The sequence below is a fragment of the Phymastichus coffea genome, unplaced genomic scaffold (genome assembly GCF_024137745.1).
Source record: "Phymastichus coffea isolate CEN01 unplaced genomic scaffold, Cenicafe_Pcof_1.1 PCOF00010, whole genome shotgun sequence".
Taxonomy (NCBI): domain Eukaryota; kingdom Metazoa; phylum Arthropoda; class Insecta; order Hymenoptera; family Eulophidae; genus Phymastichus; species Phymastichus coffea.
This window is the reverse complement of record NW_026706821.1, coordinates 8,145,778-8,169,135: the sequence shown is the minus strand read 5'-3', so window position 1 is coordinate 8,169,135 and position 23,358 is coordinate 8,145,778. Positions and strand designations below refer to the sequence as shown.

General features: G+C 40.0%; 1 protein-coding gene across 1 annotated transcript in view; it reads right to left on the bottom strand.

Moving 5' to 3' along the window:
* LOC131671652 (sphingomyelin phosphodiesterase) overlaps window positions 1-23,358 on the bottom strand; it is a 938,839-nt gene that overhangs the window by 543,525 nt on the left and 371,956 nt on the right. Inside the window, exon 5 of the mRNA XM_058948252.1 lies at window positions 18,798-19,190. Coding sequence (XP_058804235.1) covers window positions 18,798-19,190 — 393 coding nt within the window. The remainder of the gene's footprint in view (window positions 1-18,797; window positions 19,191-23,358) is intronic.

Genomic DNA, 23,358 nt, shown 5'->3' with positions numbered 1-23,358 from the left:
AACCCGAAGATCTGAAAGGTTCGGGCCCCTCCACACAAAAAGCATCTCAGCCGAAGGAATCCACGAGTGGAAGCAAGCCCCTCGTCATAGCAGCGCGGAAGGGAAAAAGCCGCTGAGAAGCGCGATTAATACAGGAAAGGATGCAACTCGTCGATATGACCCAGAGGATGAGACCAGATGGTGGTTGCTGGTAGATATAGATGACTTTAAGATTAAAGCACTCAATGATACCGGCGCCCCATCCACGATAATGGGTCAGTTAGGGCTGAGATTGGCATCGGAGATGGGACTCGGACTTAATGTGACCAGGGCGGGTGATGCACGATTCGCCGACGGGCTCTCATGCCCCATCATTAGTCACGTGATGTTCCCTTTTAAAGTAGGGGGAATCACAAGGAAGATAAGAGTCGCCATTACGCCACTGCTCACAGATGACTGCTACGTAAGCGCGAAATTTATAAGAGAGTTCCACGGAATTTTGGATCCCGAAGAGGATGAATTATGATTGAAGGACATCCAGGTAAAAGTACCTATGGAAGTGGCAGGAAATCACCGGTAGGTATGTGGGAGACCACGGAAACACAGCTTGAGGTAATCGAAGACCTCGTCAGAAGATTGATTCCTGACGGAGAAGATGTTTTAGGCCGTGCCGTGAGGGTTGAGCATGAAATAGATGTCGGAAGTGCTCGATCTATCAAACAGAAGTACTACCCAGTTTCTGACAGGATACGAGAGGAAATGCACGCGCTAGTCAAGGATATGCTGGAAAAAGATGTAATTGAACCAGCGACCTGCGGATGGCCAAGTCCAGTGGTAATGGTAAAGAAGGCTGATGGAAAATATAGGTTTTGCGTGAATTACCAAAAGGTAAATGCAATAACCAAACCAGATGCATATCCTTTGCCATATACGAACGACATTCTGAAACGGACAAGGAATGCAAAGTTCATATCCACGCTGGACTTGAGTAGCGCGTACCATCCGATTCTCCTAAACGAAGAATCGCGACTGATATCGTTGTTTACAGTACCTGGATTGGGGAATTTTCAATTCCAGAGAATGCCCTTTGGACTATCATATGGAGCGACCTTCCAGAGGTTGATGGATAAGATGATGGGCCAGGATATGGATCCATTCACTTTTGCCTACCTCGACGGCGTAATTGTGGTTTCGTCGTCATTTGAGGAGCATAAGCGGCACCTAAAAATGGTATTGAAGAGAATTCTAGGTGTGGACGTAACCATCAACAAAGCCAAAAGCCACTTCTGTAAGACGAAAGTTAGGTACTTGGGAACCAGGACGGAGTAAGATCAGATCCTAAAAAGATACGACCGATACTAGATTATCCAACACCCCGGACTGTCAAACAGGTTAAGCAATTCATGGGAATGACGTCGTGGTATAAACGTTTTTACCAGTCCTCGCCATGATCTCTGAACCTATAAACCGCCTGACAAAAAAGAACGTACATTTCTCTTGGGAGGAGGAGCAAGAGCAGACTTTCACGAGGTTGCAGGAGGCGATGACTTCCGCCCCAATACTGCAACCACTCTATCCTAGCAGTCAGTTTGTACTACAAATTGACGCCAGTGACAGTGGAATCGGGGCAGTCCTCACACAGGATGTCGATGGAGAGGAGCTTGTGAAAGAATACGCTAGCCGATCACTCAACAGCGCTGAGAGAAATTACACAGTCTCCGAAAAAGAGTGCTTGACTGTGGTATGGGCCATTGGAAAGTTTCGGCCGTACATTGAAGGGCATCACTTTAAGGTCATCACTGATCATAGTTGCCTGAAATGGCTCCATAGTATGAGAAATCCCACGGGAAGACTAGCGCGTTGGGCGCTAGCATTGCAAGGCAATGTCTTCGATATTGCATATCGAAGAGGAGATCTCAATGTGGTACCGGACGAATAGTCTAGGGCCGATGAGGAGGAGGCGATTGAAGTGAATGCCATAAATAGTTGGCCGAAGATCACTGACGCCTGGTATTTGCAATAATACCAGGAGGCATGCCAGGACCCACACCCCCACCCTACATGGAATGTAGTGGGGGGGAGGCTGTATCACTATCAGCCTGATGAGGACGGTGGAGAATCCATCAACAACGAGGAAGCGTGGAAGCTTGCGGTGCCTAGAGAGAAAAGGCACCAAGTACTCAAGGAGGTCCATGATGCTCCGACGGCAGGGCATCAAGGACGAGAGCGTACGTTCTCCAAGGCTAGATGCTTGTACTATTGGCGTAAGATGTATGATCAAATCAGGGAGTACGTAAAGAGTTACCCGGTATGTCAGCAATGCTAGATGGAACAAAGGGCACCTTGCGGGCTGATGGGTCGTAGACAAGTATCACAACCTGGCAGGTCGTGACAGGTGATATCACTGGCCCATTCCCCAAAAGCTCTCGAGGTTTTAAGTGTGTCTTAGTCTTTGTAGGTCATTTTACTCGCTGGGTGGAGTGCGTGGCGATACGCAAAGCCAATGGGAAGACGATCGCAAGGGAATTACACGAGCGGATTGTCACTAGGTTTGGGTATGGAAGAGGAACAGGGTACTCTCTTCGGCTGCCCAAGGCATATCAGCCAATTTGGCGCCGAAATATGCCGGTCCGTACGTGATTGAATAGGTTTGCGGTTCCAACACGTACAGACTGAGTAATCAGCTGGAGATCCTGCCTGAGCTTTTTCATGCCAAAGACCTTATGCCGTATTATAGTCCGTGTGAAGAGGAAAGCGAGGAAGCGACCGTCAACGATTCTCGCGAGTCGCGTGATGAAGGACCGATGGAGGCGAGCGATTCTGTGAAGACGCGCGATGATCCGGGTGGGGATTTATCGTGCAAGCAGATCAATCTAGCAGTCCCCACAGCCGTAGGTACCAATCCCACCGAGGCGTCGGATTTACCGGTATCTGCCCCAACCACGAGAGGTCGAGGTCACCTCGGAAAGTCCCAGAGACGGTCACCGGTTAGACAAGAGGCAACAACTCTCCCTTAAAGGAATCTAGAGGGAGAGGTAGGCCTCGAAAGATCGTGCCCGTTGTACAAAGGACGGTTGGGCCGATAATCTCGAACAAGTGACGGGAAGGGAGCAGTAACCGACGAGGGCCAGGGCGTTCACGCGAGAAAAAGCGAAAGAACGCGTAACCCGGTGGGATGTTATTTCTTCGCGCAGGGAGTTTCATCAAAATTTTTCTTTCTGGATGTTACACATGGACCGGAGAATCGTCGTGGAGGAAGAAACCTTCCAGGTGGTCACCTAGATGCTGGTGGATCTGTAGCTGTGCCCTGATGCGACGCAGATTATTGAAGATCTGCGTAACTTCACCAGGGTCTAGTTGGATGGGGCCACCCGAAGGGAGCACCATCACGGGTCGGTGGTGGACGTTCTGCGGGACACGACTTGAGTCTCCCCGAAGAAGGTTTCTCAGGATGCTTTGACCCAAACGGAGGACCAGGAAGCGGTCAAGCGTTCCAAGTCCACCGTGGACCAGGGGGTGGAGACCCTAAAGTCCGGCGTACCCCAGACGTCGGACAGTGCAAGCCAGTGCCCTGGAGCCAGGGAAACCTGTGGGGCTTCGCACTAGATCTGTAACCATCCCTGTATCCCGGAGCAGCCAACTCTCCTTCTCGACTTCAGGCATGTACCTCTGGGGCTCAACCAGGTGGAGAGTACCTGGCGGTTCGCAGTTGATCTCTAGTCTGAGGTGCAGGAGCGACGACTTAGGAGAAGAGAGCCTCGGGAGCTACTGGTGCTGGGTCGATTCTCACGGTCCACATGGACGGGCATGTGGCTCCGGACACCACAATCGTGGTCAGGTCGTAGGATGGACGTGCGACCGCCACGGTGGGAGGCGTTGCGATTACCGCCTTCCGGAGAGTCAGCGCCTAGCAATCTTCTCGGTCTACCGAGCAGACCCAACACGATCGGGAGGCTGCTCAAACCCAATCACAGCTGAGGGGCTGCTAAATCTGTGAGGAGCCTGGGGTGACCAACTCCCAGCGATGCCCGAAGAAGGCTACACACTGGGGCTACCCGAAACATCGAGCGTCAGGTGTAGACAAGAAATGATGTAGATCCTGGAGGGTCATAAATAATGTAGATCTAAAAGGAGGAAGGGATTTTGGTCGTTTGGTTCCTTTCCTCCCTTTCTTTCTCAGGTTCCTGATAGCGGCGAATCGCGGGTTGTCGTCCTGTCCGGGTAGTTAGGACTTGGAGGGGGCTGCAACGGAAGACGATTTGATTAATCGATCCGTTCGCGATTCGGTAACACTTGCGATGCTAGAACGAACGATTAAAAGACAGAGGGCGCGCGAGAGTTTAAAAAGTTTTAGTTAAGCCTCAGCTGTTACTTAAGATAGTACCGTCAAATTGTTTTCTACTGTGTTTCGCCGTTTGAATAATCAAAAATAGTTTATTGGGATTTTTGATAAGTGCGTGAGCGAGCGTAAAGGCAATCATAGCAGCAGCAAGTGGACAGTAGCATTTTGTGCAGCAACAACAATTTGAAAGCGAGTGAGGTAGCGCAGCTGATATTTCAAGAGCACCAACAGTCGATTTGCTTCAGCAATTACTGCTGATCACCGTAATTACACTGCAGGCTAGGTTCCCTTTTTATGCGCGACAAAATACTAGCGAGAGTATTTTGTCTATCGCGACTGTTATTTTTTGTATTCGCGCCGAGTGTTAGATTTCGCGGCAGAATTTCGAATTTTCTCTCTCTCTCTCTCTCTCTCTCTCTCTCTCTTTCTCTCTCCCCGTATTATTGTTAATAATTGTAAAATTCTATTCGCGTGTGTTAGTCTTTCGGCCCATCAAAGACTGTAAATTTTCTAGTCATAAACGTTATTAATCGTATTCTCCGCATTACATCATTTCGTTTCCTATTAGTTTAATGGATCTATCACGAATTAAATTTTAAACCGATTTTATCTAGGGGATTAATTGGAATAAGTATTAGGTAAATCACACCTAAGATAAATTGAGTGTCACAAGTCAGGTGACTTAAGGTGAGTTCAACTCTGTTGGATAGAAGACACTGAAACGAAAGTATCAAACGTAAAAGTGAATACACGTATACTCATACGTATTTAACGGAGCGGCGGTTGGATCTGCATCGTGGAAGTTTGTGCTTTAATAAGTTCCTATTGTATTATCTAATGCACCCCATTACAATACATCAAATACAACTTTTTATTTATCTTATACTTATGTTTATTATGTTTCAGAATAGTTTTATATAAATATGATATATAATACTCACAACAATGATATTTTGTAAGAAAATGATTTACACATAACTTTTTTTCATACCAATATCGCCTGCGCAGAATATTGTGCATGAAAATTATGCGTAAATTGCAGGAAAGACGGACTCAAACGGACAATCAGAGCCAGCCCTGACCAGATCACGGTCTATTAAAAGATAGCGGACAGCTTAGATAGGACTAGAAATCTCCTCTAAGGCCAGAAAAAAGAAGCAACTGACAAAGGATATGGCAACCTATCGATAAGTGACATCGATCTACCGATAGAACGAACAATTTTGAAAGCATTGCCGAAGAAGGGGCCCTCGGCCTCGATGACGGTGATACTTGTACGGCAAAAGAAAAGGAACAATGAAGACAAAACTTGATCCAGGAGGTCTGTTTCTCCCCGAATAAGGGGAACTAACATCATCCTGGTTAGAATAAAGGATGGAAAGTCGTACATAGACAAGCTATGTTGACTTTAAACAGAGATTAATTAAGAAAATGTCCTAATGCGCTTCTTCAGCGGCGTAACAGAGAGATAACAATGTCAAGAGACGATACGGTAGATTTTTCGGGACGTCAAAAAGATGTATGATTTGACGTTGGTACAGATACTAGAGATACTGAACCTCGACTGCATCACAGACACAAATGACGTCAAGGATGCACTCAAATGAGAAACAGGATAAAATATGGCCTTTAAGATCCACATTTTACGGTGCGAATAAGTGCAATGTTTATATTGCAGTACGTGAAATGGACAGAAATTCAGCTCAGAGACTGTGCAAAAAGGGTAGAATTTTAAATTTTAAATTGGCTGGACTTACTGCCAGCAAGATCAGGGATAGATTAACAGCTCCGAGATAATACTGGTGTCTTGAATATGGACACAGACGATTGGGCTACCAAAAACGCGACAGTGGATATGTGGCTTGACGGGCCATGTCGTGAATGCCTGCTCGACCAAACAGCCGATATGTTTCCTTGTATTCCGAAGTACGGGTGAAGAAAACTGCGCACGTACTGGGAACGGGAGCATACATGGTCTACCAGGTCACGCTGGAGGAACGTCGGAAGCAGACCTAAAATATTAAGAATATTACAAGTTAATTTACGCAAATATGAGATAGCCCAGTTGCTAGTCTCATAAATAGCCAAAGAACGAAACGCGGATATATTGATACTAAGCAAGCAACTACGGTATTTACGAGCACAAAACAGCTAGTTAAGTAGGTAAGGGGAAAAACAGTAAGAAGAATACGGCCAACTGCATAGGAGGATTGCACGTGGGTAATGGTGGGCACCACCATTAATCTGTATCTGAGTATCTGTATCTGTATCTGTATCTGTATCTGTATCTGAATCTAAAGTAAATCTGATTCTAAATTGCACGATGTCAGAGTTCTAAAAAAAAACTGTATGTTGAAGGGTGCCCTTAGAGACCTTGCGGGAGTGAGGCATAACGTCAGACGTACGCGGTAGGCTGTTCCTAGAGATGACCGCGAGGTTTGATCTGGAAGTGGCCAACCAAAGAACGCCGCTTATATACAAACGATCAGGCTTCAGATACTTAATACTCGATGTGACAATAACCTCAGGTAGGATCTCGTCGCGGATAAGAGGATAGTGAGTGACCGAAGGCTACACATTTAGCAATCATCAACATATCCTCATGATGACTCGACGTAAGGACTGAGTGGACTAGAAGGCAATGTACTAATGGATGGATGAGATCGAACTTCTTCGGAGGAAGTGCATTGACTGCCACAAGAGGGTATATCGCGCGATATATTCGTATTCGTGTCGCGAGGGATCCCGACACGAATAAACTAGTGAGTGTGTACAAGATGGCATAAAAGACACTGACCACCTCAATCAAAAACAACAAAAATACATGAGCGAGACAACTATGAAGATATGGAACTCGTGGGGACTGGTTTACAAAATTGTGACAAAAAAAACAGTGTTTCTGGGCCCTTCAAAGCTAAAAGACAGAAAAATCATGAGCTCAATAGTACACGAGCTCTTCCCGAACCAACCAATGACGTAAGATACTACGTAGCTAACAGTGCCAAAGTTTACAAAGACGGAATTCACACGAACTGTCTCCACACTTAAGCCTGACAAAGCAGCAAGACAAAACAATATACAGCAGAAGATTTTCTAACAGATTGTGGATACACTAGCAGGGCTTCTCCTAGACATGTATAACACGAACTTACAGACTGACATCTTTCCCACGTGATTGAAGACGGCCAGACTTATTCTGCTGCATAAAATGAAATGAAAACCAAATGCACCGTCTTTCTATAGGTTTCTAAGTCTTCTAGACATAGCGGGTAAACTGTATCGAGACTTGCGAACGCGGTAATAACAAATGGAGGATTGATAGACAATCAGCATGGATTCTGAATGGGACACTCGATAATAGGGGCGATAACAGAAGTCACGAAATTTTTGACTGAGCATGAGGCGCATCTGATACAGGGCAAGGCCAATGTAGCTTCTTGCGTGACTAGACGTCAGAAACGCCTTCAATATCGTTGAGTGAAGGGACATTCTAGAGGCACTTCAAATACTGGTGTTTTTCCGTACCTGAGTGAAGGAATATCTACAGAACGGATGAATTACGTATGAGACAACAGACAGGATGGTAATTAGATGTATCATCCTAGGTATTGACTGGTGATGTATTTTGGGCCCGGATCTCTGAAACATAATTTATGATGTATGCCACTTCTGTGACTGAAGATATTACCAAGGATAAAGTTGATCATCTACGCCGACGATGTAGCAGTATTGATAACAGCACGAACCCCGGAACCAGCATGCTTAATTTGTTCGGAATACTCTTTATATTACATATTCAGAAATGTACTCTGATTTATATTTGAAAATCGATATACTTCTCTTGGCTCTCTTAGCTTACATAAATTTCCGTAAAACATGTATAGAGCCATATGAGCTTGATCCAGCACATTATAATACAATATCAGTATTAACGTGAGTTAAAATATTAAAATATACAGGCATTGAGATTGAACTATTGACAGGTGTTGATATAGTACTATTTATACAAAAAAGTATACGTGGACGTAAAACTCAATGTTGTAATAGATACATGTTAAGGCTAATATTAAATACATGGAAGCAGATTTCAAGAGAAATGAACAAAGTCAAATTTAATGTATTACAACGTAAATAATACCAACAAAAATAGTGGTCTGTTCAAGAAACCAGATCTATTTATCCTTATGTACTATGACGCGCTGAATCCAAATCCGAAGTTGGTTTTGCCTAAAACCCCTAATTTTTTTTAATCGTGAAAAACCGTGAAAAATTACGGAAAATCGTGAAAATTTGCATTTAAGAGCTTCACTCATAGCTGCAATACATTTTTTGTGAGTGTCTTATGTATGATTTATGTAAATTTTAAGCGTGTAAAATAAGGTCTGGTGAGTATTTGACTTTTTTATCTTACAACTTTGAAAAAATATTAAAATCTTGTAAAACCGCTTAAAAAATAAAAATATTGAGTCAAAAGAAAAAACATAAATCGTGGCATTCAAGACGTTCTTTCTCTTTTCTAAATATGATCTTTTGTAAAAATCTGAATAAATAGTAGTCTAGGATGAAATTATGATATCCAAATGCATGGATATAGTAGATGCTTCAAAAGTAGCAAAGGAAATGGAAGTTGAGGCAATGTCTGAAGAAGAAACTTCCGAGAGTGAAGAAAGTGAAGAGAGGAGCTTGAAAATGAATACTTTCCAGATGGAGAGCGAAAACCTCTTCATATTTTCAATTAAAAGGAATTAAGTAATTATATTCGGGATCTAGGGCTGCCTAAAGATTGGAGTCAAATATTTAGCCTCGGTACTTAAAAAGAAAAACCTGTTGACACAAGAAACAACAGCTTCTTTTTCTGTCGAGATAGAGAAAAAGAATTTCAAAAGTATTTCACCAACGATACAGAAAATTCATTAGTATACTGTACAGATGTAAAGGGTTTAGTGAATAGGCTACAACCGAACTCGTATAAAGACCAGGACTGAAGATTTTTTATTGATTCATCGAAACGGAGTTTCAAAGCTGTTTTACTTCTCAACGGAAATAAATTTGTATATATTCCTATAGCTCACTCAACTAAACTAAAGGAAACTTATGAAAATTTGGAGATAGTATTGTAAAAAATAAAGTATTCTGAATATCAATGGAAAATTTGTGGCGGTCTTAAAATTCCAACCATTATATTAGGAAAACAGTCAAGTTTTATTGAAAATCCCTGCTTCTTATGTTTGTGGGATAGCAGAGACAGGTATAGTTACTATGTTAAAAAAAATATGGTTAATAGGGCAGATTCCGAACCAGCGTCGAAGAACATTATATGACTACCATTGATTGATCCATCAAAATATCTGCTTCGTCCATTTCATATCAAACTTAGTTTTGTGAAACAGTATGTAAAAGTTCTCAATAAAGATGGCGATGGTTTCATGTATTTGGGAGAAAAATTTCCCGTAATAAGTGAAGCTTAATTAAAAGAAGGTATCTTTGGTGGTCCCCAAGATCCTGCCAAGTTGAAGACATAAATGACTGTCAATGAAAAAGTCGCATGCCAAAGTTTCAAATCTGTCTGTAAGAACTTCTGAAGAAATGAAAAGAGTGAAAACTACAAGGAACTTATCGAAGAAATGTTAAAAAAATTTTAAATTTGGGTTGCTTGAGAGCTATAAAATGCATTTCTTACATTCCTATCTTGATTACTTCCCTTCTAATTTTGGAGACTTCAACGAAGAATAAAAAGAACGATTTCATTAAGTTATAAGTGTAATGAAGAATCAATACCAAGGAAAATAGGACGTTAACATGATGGTACACTTCTGCTGGATACTAAAAAGGGACACTGTGGTAACAGCAAAAAAAGAAAAAGAAATCCTTCGCACAGTTCATTTAGAAAAAAGAAAATTCATAACAAAAGGAAAAAGGAGTAGAGCAAACAGAGTCGGCGTCGAATACTGATCAGATCTCATTTTAGACGTCGAAAATGCACATAAATCATATGTGCATAAAAAATGTATTGCAACTCACTAACACTCACAAAAAATATATTATAACTAAGATACGCTGTTATATGCAAATTTTTACGATTTTCTGTAATTTTTTACGGTTTATCGTGATTTAAAAAAATATTAGCTGTGTTCGGACAAAATCAAATTCTGATTCGGATTCAGCGCGTCAAAATAAATAAGGATAGATAGGTCTGGCTTCTTGAACAGACCACTTTTTGTTTGCCGGTGTATAGTAATCTTTACGGTAGGGCAAGGGCTTATATTCTTTGTCATATAAAAATTGAAAAAGGATTTAGTGTATAGATAATACTATTTCTCTTAATCCCGATGATTACAAGATTCGTTATATTTCAGAAGTAAACTTGTAATGTTTAAAAGAGTTTTATAATAGACATAAAGATTTTCCTCTATGTTCTGAACATAGTACCCCACCTGGCTCAACTTAGAAAAAACTTTTGACGTAATATTAAGAAACAAAATGTGAAACTTATCGTGGAATAGTCAGTATGGTGTTGAAGCATAGATCATTCTACCTCATTTTCAAAATAATGCTATTTTTGCCAATAATTTTATTGCTGTACAATTATCGTGAATAAGAATTAGTACAATATAATAAAACCAATGTACTCGTATATACAGGGTGTCCAAAAAGTAACGATACACCTGAGAAATTTTTTAAGCCGGTTATTTGTTTAACCGGGTGAAGGTTGTTCTTGAAGTAACTTTTTACGAGGAATCCGATGGTAACTTTGGATTTGACATTGAACCTCATTTTCAAGGTTATTATGAGGTCAACCTCATTTTTTTAATGGGTACCCCTATTTTTTATGGCGGAATCGAAAAAAGTGAAGACTCTCACGTATGGATGAGTTGAGGTTGGAGGTTAATGTGACCTCTAGGGGTCAGATGAAGGTCGAACTGTGGCTTTGTAATAGTACCGGGATTTTAGTGGTACAAGGAAGCAAATAAAGGTCATGGAAACCCCCATTTTCGACAGCGGCAATCGAAAGAGCGGAAAATTTCACATCCAAATATCTACTTAGATCATAAGTCAAGGGCGAACTTAAAGTTTAAGGTCAGTCGAAGGTCATCCAAACTTAAAGACGCCCTAATATTTTTTAAAGTTTTTTTCATAATGGAGAAGGGTATTTATTTAGTAATTGCCCATCGGAGATCCGTGACCTTGAATTTAACCTTCAACCTCATTATCAAGGTTTTTTCAAGATCAATTTTTTTTACTTTTAGCGTTACCCAGGAACAACGACGTGGACGTAGTAAAATCTGTCCCTTTGGGGTGCTTTATTTTCGTGAGTTCCCCTCGCCTCTCACGATCGGGGTGCTTGATTTTCGTGAGTTCCCCTCGCCTATCAACAATGATTTTTTACGCTTATTTTCTTAATAACTTGATTAGCCGGTTAAACTTTTTAAGGTTACTATCCCATACCTATTCATTGAAAATCCACTAACAATTTCACTTGGTTCTATCCTTAGGAAATGTACTATGCCTAACTTTATCGTTTTGAGCTTATTCTTCGGGACAATAGCAATTTTCAAAAATTAATATTTAAAAAAGCAACATATTTGAAAAGATTTTACCATTCGAAAATCTCCATAAAGCATTAGTGCATTAGTCGGACTGTAGTAGAACTTTTTTGTAAAAGTACTCAAATTATAATTTTCATTTTTTGAAAACATTTATTTGGGTTGCAAACTTTTTGTTTTTAATTCTGATTGATTTTTGAGTAAATTTCGATTCGCTGACTTAAAATGGAACGCCTCACTGAACGAGAAAGAATATCACTTCTTATGATGAGAGGCTGGGGTGGAGTAGAAAGATCTTACAGGGCAGTGAGAAATCTTTTTAATGAGACATTTCGGGTTAATAGAACTTCAATTGCTGTGTCTACTGTTCAGAATACTATTTCAAGGTTTGTAAATTTTGGCCATGTCAGAAATCTACCTAAGTCAGGCAGACCACGCTCAGCAACAAATGAAGAGAATTTATTAAATGTTCTATTATCATTCACTGAAAATCCACATAATTCCATCCGCAGAGTTGCTCAAGAGCATGACATAAGTACATCGTCCGTACATATCATTTTAAAAACAGCAAAATTCCATCCGTTTAAAGTACACCTGGTTCAAAAGTTGAATGAAGACGATTTCGATCGTCGTGTTGAGTTTTGTGAAGATATGATGGCACGCATAATTGAAAATCCAAATCTTCCATCAAACATAGTTTTCTCTGATGAAGCAACTTTTCAACTTGACGGAACATTAAATCAACATAATTGCAGGTACTGGGCTGCGGAAAATCCACAATGGATGCGAGAAGATAAATCGCAATATCCGCAGAAGTTGAATGTTTGGGCTGGAATAGTGAATAATCGAATCATAGGGCCATTCTTTATTGATGGTAACTTAAACGCTCAAAATTATGAAGAGGTGCTTCGTAATCAAATAGTTCCAGCAATTAGACACATAGTCGGAGACAACTTCGAAAATACATGGTATCAGCAGGATGGTACTGCAGCTCACTATGGACGAGACGTTCGAATTTACTTAGATGAGGTGTTTGATAATCGGTGGATAGGAAGGAGAGGCACAATTGAATGGCCAGCTAGGTCCCCCGATTTGACGCCTTTAGATTATTTCTATTGGGGTTATCTAAAGGATCGGGTATACAAAACTAAACCCCAAAACTTGGACGAATTACGTCAAAGGATCATAGATGAATCAGCTCTCATTCCCACTGAAATGATCCAAAATGCTGTTGATGCTTTTTACCACCGATTAGCTTACTGTCAAGAAGTGAACGGTGAACAATTCGAGCACTTAAAATAAGATGTGCTGATGTAAGATAAATCATACGTGAGAGGCCAGGGGAACTCACGAAAATCAAGCACCCCGATAGTGAGAGGCGAGGGGAACTCACGAAAATAAAGCACCCCAAGGGGACAGATTTTACTACGTCCACGTCGTTGTTCCTGGGTAACGCTAAAAGTAAAAAAAATTGATCTTGAAAAAACCTTAATAATGAGGTTGAAGGTTAAATTCAAGGTCACGGATCTCCGATGGGCAATTACTAAATAAATACCCTTCTCCATTATGAAAAAAACTTTAAAAAATTTTAGGGCGTCTTTAAGTTTGGATGACCTTCGACTGACCTTAAACTTTAAGTTCGCCCTTGACTTATGATCTAAGTAGATATTTGGATGTGAAATTTTCCGCTCTTTCGGTTGCCGCTGTCGAAAATGGGGGTTTCCATGACCTTTATTTGCTTCCTTGTACCACTAAAATCCCGGTACTATTACAAAGCCACAGTTCGACCTTCATCTGACCCCTAGAGGTCACATTAACCTTAAACCTCAACTCATCCATACGTGAGAGTCTTCACTTTTTTCGATTCCGCCATAAAAAATAGGGGTTTCCATTTAAAAAAATAAAGTTGACCTCAAAATAACCTTGAAAATGAGGTTCAAGGTCAAATCCAAGGTTACCATCGGATTCCTCGTAAAAAGTTACTTCAAGAACAACCTTCACCCGGTTGAAAAAATAACCGGCTTAGAAAGTTTCTCAGGTGTATCGTTACTTTTTGGACACCCTGTATAACTGTTTGTACTAGACACTTAAATAACACTAATTTATGAATTTTATTTTAGTTATATGTTTAATTAATTGTATTGATACTGATTAATGTGAATTACTAGATACTCTAACGGGTGGTTCGGTTGCTTAAAAGTTGGCCATTGATCACCCATGGTTGCTCTCTCATTACGGAGCTCTGCTCCAGGTTGCATGCCGGTACTTGGAAGACTTTGTATTTCAATATGTTGATTCTGTTTGTTTTTCGGCAACCTAAAAACATGGAAGTAAACGACACAAACAAAATTTATATTTAAGACTAGCCTTTTGACGACAACATTGATCAACATTGACAGCGGTGCGCTGTCTTATTGTCTACCGTCACCTAATTGATTTCCTGGATCTTGGACTTTGAACGAACTTTGGATCGTCTATCACCGATATTTAAGCCGATACTGATTGTTAAATGGTTCAGTCACTTGTCACACGTGCTCTTGAGTAAGTAACGATATGAGTTCGTAATAAGTGATAGTATCCGCTGTTCATTATTTAACTACGAAGGATCTGGATATTCCCGCGCTCTTAAATGTGAGTTCACTCCACGGCTTTGTCTTTACTTTGTCGGTTAATTTAAGATTGGTACGGTTGAATTTGTCGCAAATTCATTAATTGTCACGTCACACCATTGCTCCCGTTTTGTTGCCTGTCGTACCGAATGTTGTATTTTAGAGCGGGGGGGGGTTATTCGGGATAGGTGGAGGTGATAATTTAGAATTCGGTGACGATGGATTTATTATTATTTTTTGAAGTTCGATTTCTTCTTCGTTATGGTTTGGTTTTGAAAAGGTGTAGGGACTATCCATAGATGGCATGTAAGGTGTATCCTTTAACAACGGAATCGGTTACTTGTTTTTTTATGTACAAGATTATAAGTATCATGATAACTGCTGACGAAATTGATCCACTTGTGATAAGTTTATCAATAAGCAGATTGCCTGTCCTTTTCGTGTTTTATTAGAATATGAATTCTGGGTGTCAGATACCAGCTTTGGTTTTCTGAGAGGACTGGTAGTTCGCTGTAGCACTTTTTGAGGTATAATATCTTGACTGTTGTAGGTACACATTTTATAATTTGTATAATATTACTTCTCCTGCGATTCTTGCCATGTATCCTGGTTTCTTTATTACGTTAAGTGCAAATTTATTTGGGGAAAGGATTGCAATGGATAGGGAATTTTGGAGTGTTTTCTATTCAATTTCGCATTTACTTATACAGTATAAATATAGATTGTTAAGCTTTCTCCTCAAACGTTTTTGTACGTATATGAATTTCGAATTGATACATGTAAATAGATCAAAGTTTACGCTATTTCGATTACTGACAACGTCGTTTTCGAACTTGTAAATATTTACAAGTTATTGTCTTTCGTGGCAATAAATAGTTTTAGATTTTCTGTTATACAAATTCTTAATTGCATTTTATTATTTTGTCTTTAGCTGGTAGCGTGAATATTACTTTGCTGGTATTTAATATATAGATTATTTAACGGTTCTTATCACTAGAGTATCTTGTTGTTAACCCTTTGTATAAGATATCATATTTGTTTTTGAAGCATTCACCTTCTGGTAGGATATTCCAGAATGTGTATCCTCCTTCCATATCTAGGCAAGATTTTTCTAAAAATTTACATACTAGTTCGGAATTTAGTATTAATTTATCGTTATTCAAGTTAACCTTTGCTTCTGTGTGAACTAAGGTAAGTTTAATTGACCCTTGTTAAGGTGTTTATTTTTAGGTTTACTATTGTATGGAATAAGTCATACTCGAAAATTTCGGTTTCATGTGTGACTTGGCATTACTCTTGGTTTAGTTCATAAATATATTCCCTTATTCCCTTGTACTCGGGTATAAGAAGTCCATCGCATCCGTATGAGTATACTATTCGGTAAATTTCTATTTTACATTGGATTACTTGCACTACACGAAATTCGGTTATTCGAATTAATTCGATGTCTATTGCTATTGAATTTGAGTGTGTGTTTGGAAATTGCATTCTCCGGAATCTAGCAGGAAAAGCTGGTGAAGTTTGGTATTATTAGCTCGCAGTGGTATCCGATAAGTGCGTTGTTTACTTTAAAAATTGTAGTTACTGGCAATATTTTGATAATCATAATGAGAATTACCTAAAAAAGAGTAAAGATTTAGAATTTTTTTCTTATGCATAATTAATTTATTCGCATAGACTGTGCATACTTTTTTACCCTTTATTATAGTGATATTATTATTATCAGTTTTATGTATGGTCCTAAATTTTTATTTTTATCTTGTTTGCAGGTTTCAATTATTTTATAAGCCAAAATAAGTCACCTTTTTCAAAGTCAGTTTGATTAATGAAACGATTATAGTATTTTTTTTAATCTTTCTTTTGATAGAATCAAATTTTCTCGTGCAGCGTTAGCAATATCTTTCATATTTTTGATTAATTGCGATATATAATTATTAAATTTTAGGAGTTGTTCATATGCTTGAAGTGGTTCATTTGATGGTAGTGGGGATGGGTGGGCAAAGACTAATTCATATGGAGTAAATTTGTTTGCGCTGCGTGTACTTATATTGCAATGAAATTGTGCTAAATTTCAATAGATTATCCCATTCTATTTTATAACGGAGAATCTTGGCTAGGCCGAATTCGTCCGTTTGGCTCTCGCAAATGTCCCTGCACCGCGCCAAGCTGAGAGTGTGTGAGTGTGGTACACACACTCATGCTTGAATTTTTGTTTACGAGGTGCTGAACACGGGCTGAGCTGACGACTGGAGCGATAGAGATGGCGCAGAAGAAGAGGAAGAGAGAGAGAGAGAGGGATAGAGAGAGAGGGAGAGAGAGAGGGAGAGAGAGAGCGTTCGAATTGCGGATCGCCGCGGAAAATTCGAGAGAGTCTCTGCTAGGCTATGAGCAGAGGAAGTCGCGCGCGCGAATTAACCAAAAGGTCACGGTTTTCCGAAGTTGGCCCCGCGACCTCACTGACGTCTTGTTCGTTTTCGGAGACACGCCCGGTGCACGGACGAGTATTTAAGTGTAAGGCTGGGTCGTGCCCAGCCGTGTCCCGAAAGATACCCGGCACCGGTGCGTGTGGGTAACCAGCGAGGTGCGCGGGTGCGCGCGTGAGCAGTTCTGACGTGCTACAGTACCAAGCGACGGAGAGGCGACGAAGACAACGGCAACAGCAATCATCGAGCGAAACAACGGATTGAGGCAGAAATATTGTGGAGCAAGCGAGAGGACGAGCAAGAAGACAAATAGCGACGACAACAAACATGAGCGAGACAGTCAGCGGGGAGTGCACCAGTGGCGTCACACTGCGGAGCGCTCTAGCCGTCAGACAGGCTGTAGGTCGAGGTCGGTGCCGTGTTTTTCTCTTGTTTCTCTCTCTCTCTTGCATGTTTAGGCGCTAGCTTATGGGTGGTAGCATGGCAGACCTGCTGGCTAACCCGTTGATAGAATAACGGCGAAAAGTATTTTGTCCGGCATTTATTGTAACATTTTGTTTTAGACAGGGAATCCGCAGGCTGATCAACCACCGATTCACCTTCCCGTTTGCGTTTGTTATTGTGCCGTTCGTAGTGTATAAACGCGAGATCGCTGTCTTGTAACCTATTGTTGACGATTAAAGGATTAGTGTGTTAATCCGCTGTTGTGTTTATTCGCCGCTGTATCATTCCTCATCCCGATTTCGAATCCGTGCGTTTAACGTGTTTATGCTCGACGCGTTATTCAGTCGTGGGTACGTCTTGTGCTTCCCGAATCCTCGAATAAATAATTTGTGTGGACGGCTGCGATTAACCCAGACGGCAAAGATTGCTAATTCTCCGTTACAATTTTCTTTGAAGCGAAGTTTTTTAGGTATTTGCACAGATGGCTTTTTCTACGGAGCTATTTCATTGAGGTGAGAATGCTGTTGTTTCAATTTTTGAGAATTTGAATCTTTTTGCAATTGCTTTTAATAATTTACTTGTGAAATTTACACCGCGGTGTGTTAAAACTATCTTTTGAGAGCTAAATTTGCATATGAATTTTTTTATGAATGCGTCAACTATTGACTCAGCGGTTTGATCGAATAGCGGGCTCACGACGAGGATTTGTATTGTTAGAATGTATTTGTTGTTGTTTTTTGTTATATTTAACGGTACTATCTCAACCATTACTATTTTATCAAATTTTTCGAATGATGTACCTGTGTTAAGCATGGGTTGTCTGGTTCTTATCCCTTATAGTTTGTTTCTTTGGTAGCATTCACAGCTTTTATAGATATAGCAGAACTGTTAACTTTTTCAGAGTTTAAAAAAAACACATTGAATTCCTCAAAAAAATACTTACCTATAGATATATGTATTATATACCAAAGCAATATGGGTTACAGTTGCGGCATTATGTCTAGATCACTATGATAAGAAGGATCTTGTTATTCGTATATAAACCCTAGATACTGCTATAGGGTTATAAAGCGTATCGACTAGTTAAGCGATAATCCAACGGCCACACTTATCTCTCTCTCTCTATTCTCTCTCTCGCTCGCTCGCTCTCTCAATCTCTCCGAATTAATGGATCTCTCTCCCGTCTGCCGCATACTATAGGCCGTATCGTCTACAACTCTGTTGTAGCGCTGTGCTAACGTCATCCTCCTCTTCCCAAACCTCCTTAGCAAATGTTCTTCAGTTCTATTCTTATAACTTTATCGTAATATAATTTTTTATATTTTATAATAAATATTTTCAAAAAATTAAAGGGATTTTAGGCCATTGATTTATTGCTTTCAATTCTATAAAGATCATATGAAAATTGGCTCAAATAAAATTAGTTACGTAAAGATTAAATTAAAAATATTCTTACTTGATGAACTTCAGAAATATGTTTCAACATGTTATCGACTGTACGTTTCGGCGTATCACATTTTCTATAGTCACCCCATTTACCAGCAGCTGCAGATCTAGAAGAAGGTGTACCAGTTGTTAACCGACAACAAAGCGGCTCATTACATTCTGCGTTCGATCCTTCTTCATAGTACGGATCATAGTGAGTATCAGATATGTGCAAAACTTTGAATGTAGGCCTCCCATCAATAGGTGTCATAGAAGATTTCATTATAGGTTTATTTACTGGTGGAAATGCAACTTCCCAATCGTGCAACGGATTATATATATCCTCACAGGCATCTCCTATTATGAAACTGCAAATTTGTGCTGGACTAATTTCTACTCGCTTGAGTACATATATCACTTCTTCCTAGAATAATAAAAAGTTATGTTCAGTACTATAAATAATGTTAATTTTTTCAAATTTTGAAATGATCAGGTATGTAATGAAAAAAAAGAGAAAGAAAGAGAGAGAGAGATGAAAAGCCGAGTACTAAGAATATCCAGTAAACATTAAATACGTGCGTTACGCTACTCCATTCTCATGAACTCGTGAAGTACCGTCAGAGATATTACGTTCATTTTTCCCTATCAACTATGCAAAACACAGCCTTACAGTATATATACGACAGTTACAAGGCGATAGTATCTCTCAATACACCAAGAGCAGTAAAATCGGACGTAAAAGACCCATAAGAAATAGTGACTGTTAACTGCTGACAGAAAAAAGATTAGGAATATAGATAATTAACAACTTATCAAATATAGATTGAACAAACATTAACATTTTCAACATTCAACATGTATCAACGATAATATTCAATATACAATTAAGGATTCTTCGTCATTACGTATCACAGTGGCTTTAATTTAACTAATTTATCAAGACACGCCAGCACACTACCGTCGAAATAATGAGAGCTTGGCCAGACGCTCGTAAATACCACCAAAAGCCGACACATTCCCTACTCTCGACTCCGTTAATCAGCACTTCAAATAGATAGACTGGCTATGAATATTTCACCTACGTACACTTACAGATGCGTTTAGTCTGACGAGAGCACGTATACAAGTACCGGACCGGACCAGAGAAGTAGTTTACGAAAGATAAATCGCTAATAAAACAGTTTTTCTTATTATAATACTAAGTAAACTAGTTGGAATAATTATTAAAAAATATTTATACTGCTATAGCTCAGCAAGAAGAAAAGTAAAACTTTTTTTAGTGTTGCTTGTATCAATCAGTAGGGACTAGGAATCGAACCCGGGCCTACCGGGTGCGAGTCCAGCGCCCTATCGACCCAGCCATTGCAGGCCTGATAAAAAATTCTGATAAAAATTTAATAAATATTTTTTGCGCTCTATTTTTACAGAATTTATACAAAAAATTTTGTGTGAAAATATTTATTATAAAAAAACATCATAACACTAAACGATTTTCGTACGACAAATATCGTATTTATTATGTTATCCGAAGCATATGAAAGAAATCAATTTTTATGAATGACCATTGATAAAATTAATCACGAAGGAAAAATCTTTTGAGGATTTTGTTCTGAAATAACAAGTATTAACTGTAATCAGTTTAATTTCATCGAGCGATAAATTGGATGTATATAAAACGGGTCGTATCGTGTATCAATTAATTCTTTGATCATTCTGCATCCCGACGGTCTGTGTATGAGCTAGAAAATGGAATTTTTAAATAGGTGTTTTGCGCAGATTCGTACATTGGAAGAACCTAAAAAGATCATCACTTCTAAAAGTATTTGCAATGGAATTGTTATAGTGTGTTGGAAAAAACAATTGTGTTTTATCTTTGGGAACGTTGACACAAATTATAGAACAGTCTCAGCTTAGTATGCCACAAAAACAGTCTTTGCTGAGCACTATTACACGTCTTGAATGTATTCATTTGCGATTAGAAAATTTCAAAGTTCGTGGTAATGGTGTCTGTAATAATTTTAAAAGCAGTGGATTGATTTAGACATAGCGTTTAAAAATCGTATAAGAACGAATACAATATTAAACATTTTACACATTTATATCCATTCGTTCTTATAAAATACTCGTATTTTATTCTTGTATTAGAAATATTATGAAAAAAAATACTTGCAAAATTAATGCAACACTTTTGTGCAAGATTTGGAAGTATTCAAATGGAGAAAACGTGTTAGAAAAAGTCTCTGGCTCAAAACATTTCATTCATTTCATTACACGAACAATTAAAATATATCGTTCGAGTCCTATTAAACAAGGGATTGATGAATGTTACGACTTCAGTATTCATTATTGAGAGATGTAGAAGAATTTGAGAATAATGAAACAGGATGGTCTTCAGCGTCTATTTTTTTTTCTGGTGGTAAAAAACGGGGAATCTGCCTAGACCAGACCATCAGCGGCGATTCTCAGGTCGACTAAGACAGGTGTCGAGAACCCTGCCCGTGAGACGGCTTCCGGGAACACGTCAGCCTCGGCAACGGATAAATTGGATTGGTCCAGTCCATCTGCGACAGGGGCTTCGATGACCCACAAGGATCGTCTAACCCGCCATCCGTTGAGCATGCTCCTGAGGCTATTCAGAAGTATACCCACCAGATTCTACCTTCTATCCAATCCGCAGCGTCGGACTACTTTCGTATTACTTCGCCGCTGCAGGTTCTATCCAAACGTCTGTTCCTTTCATTGCTTTCGTTACGTCTTTCCGTCCATTTCATTTATTCAGTTTTTCATATATTTCTGATACATTCATATAAATTCGCGGTATTTCTGATACATTCATATAAATTCTAGACATCAGTCCGCCTTCTTCCCTCTCAGTACAGTTTCGATAAAGGTAGCAACCGCTATCCAGCTGTCCTCGTCGCGTAGCATTTTCGTCACAGTATTTTCCGGAGTGATTGTACCAATTTTTGTTCCCAGGTGCATTTTCTCCGTGGTCCATCATGAATTCTCGTCAAAAGTGTGCTCTACGTTGCCGTCTCGTTTCTTATCGATCGTTCTTTCCAGTCATTTAGTGTTTTATTTCGATCCACAACTGACGCATCCGTTTTCCCTACGTCAGCGCTTATTTCGTACGTCCGTTTCCATTCTTTGGCGAGCAGATCTATGGGAATAACGCCTACCACGACAAGGACTGGCTCGGTCGAGACAGTCTTATATGGAGCATGCTATCCGCAACGCCCCCTATCTCTTTACGTTCATTAGTCGTTTGCGGTATTTCTTAACGTTGAATACGTAAGCCCAGATTTCTGCACTGTACTATATGATCGAGTGGACCGTTGACATTAGTAGGCGTTTTATCTTCTGTCTCGGTCCGTACATGTTTGCCTTAACAGCCGTTTCCTATATATAAAGCCAAAAGGTCGGCTTCATACCCACAGTCACCCCTAAGTACTGTGTATGCACTCAAATCTGTATGCACTCATGTGCGAGGTAACAGGAAGCTGCCAAAAGGCGGTACCGCAGTCACCCCTAAGTATTTCACCTTCCTCTTGATCTTTATCCGTTTCGTCCCTACTGACATTGGAATAAGAATTTGAATCATCTTTCCGGTCAGCAAGATTAACTTTGTCTTTACCAAAGCCATATGACCAGGCTCAGCCTCAGCTGTGCCAACTCCGAGTCTCACTGGACAATCACCACCGCTACGTCGTCGGCGTAAGCGACCAGCGAGACATCCACCGGTATATCCAGCCTTAGCAGATCATCGTAAACCGCGTTTCAAAAATTTGGTCTCAGAATTTAAAACATCTGATAGCCTGCCCTTCAGTCGTCTCATACGTGATCCATCTGTCTCGTAGGTAATCGCTCGTCATCCGCATGAGTTAGATGGCACATCCGAAAGCTCGTCGAGCAGCCAAAATATCCTCCCATCTGATCGAGTAAAGGTATTTCTAACATCTAATGTCGCAAGTAAAACCGTGGTCTCGCGCCATAATATACACAGTTTACCCGTTGCAAGATCTCGGTAACCTCCCTCATTGCGCCTTTCATCGAGTATCCTTTATGGAAGCCGTGATGACTGTAAGACAGTCCTTCGGTTTCTGTAATCGCGTCCGTTAATCGTGGTCTCAGTAGTGCTTTGTACAGGTTTTCCGCATTGTAGAAAAAATAAGAGTCTAGTTCTCCATTTTCTTTATATAGCAAGACTAATTTTGCAGTTTTCCATCGCGCTGCGAAAGAGCTGGTCCATAAGTTCGCGTTGTACACGTTCAGGAGTAAACCTGGACACACTTGGAAGATCTCTCGGAGAATCTTCTCTGGTATACGTACTCTCCGATCCTGTCGCCTTCCTGGATTTCAATGATGATGCAACTTCAAGAAGCTCCACTTCGAAAAATTTTGGGACAGTTCTTTGGAGTTTATTCTTAATATTTAAATTAACATTAATAAATTCAATCCGACGTGTAGCGGAAGCTCTTACACAACATTTTCTGAATTTTTACGAAACAAACGTTCGTGTATCAATGTGATAAATGATGATCATAAATATTTTCTCTGGGCTATTTTGTCCGCTTTATATACACTCTCAAATT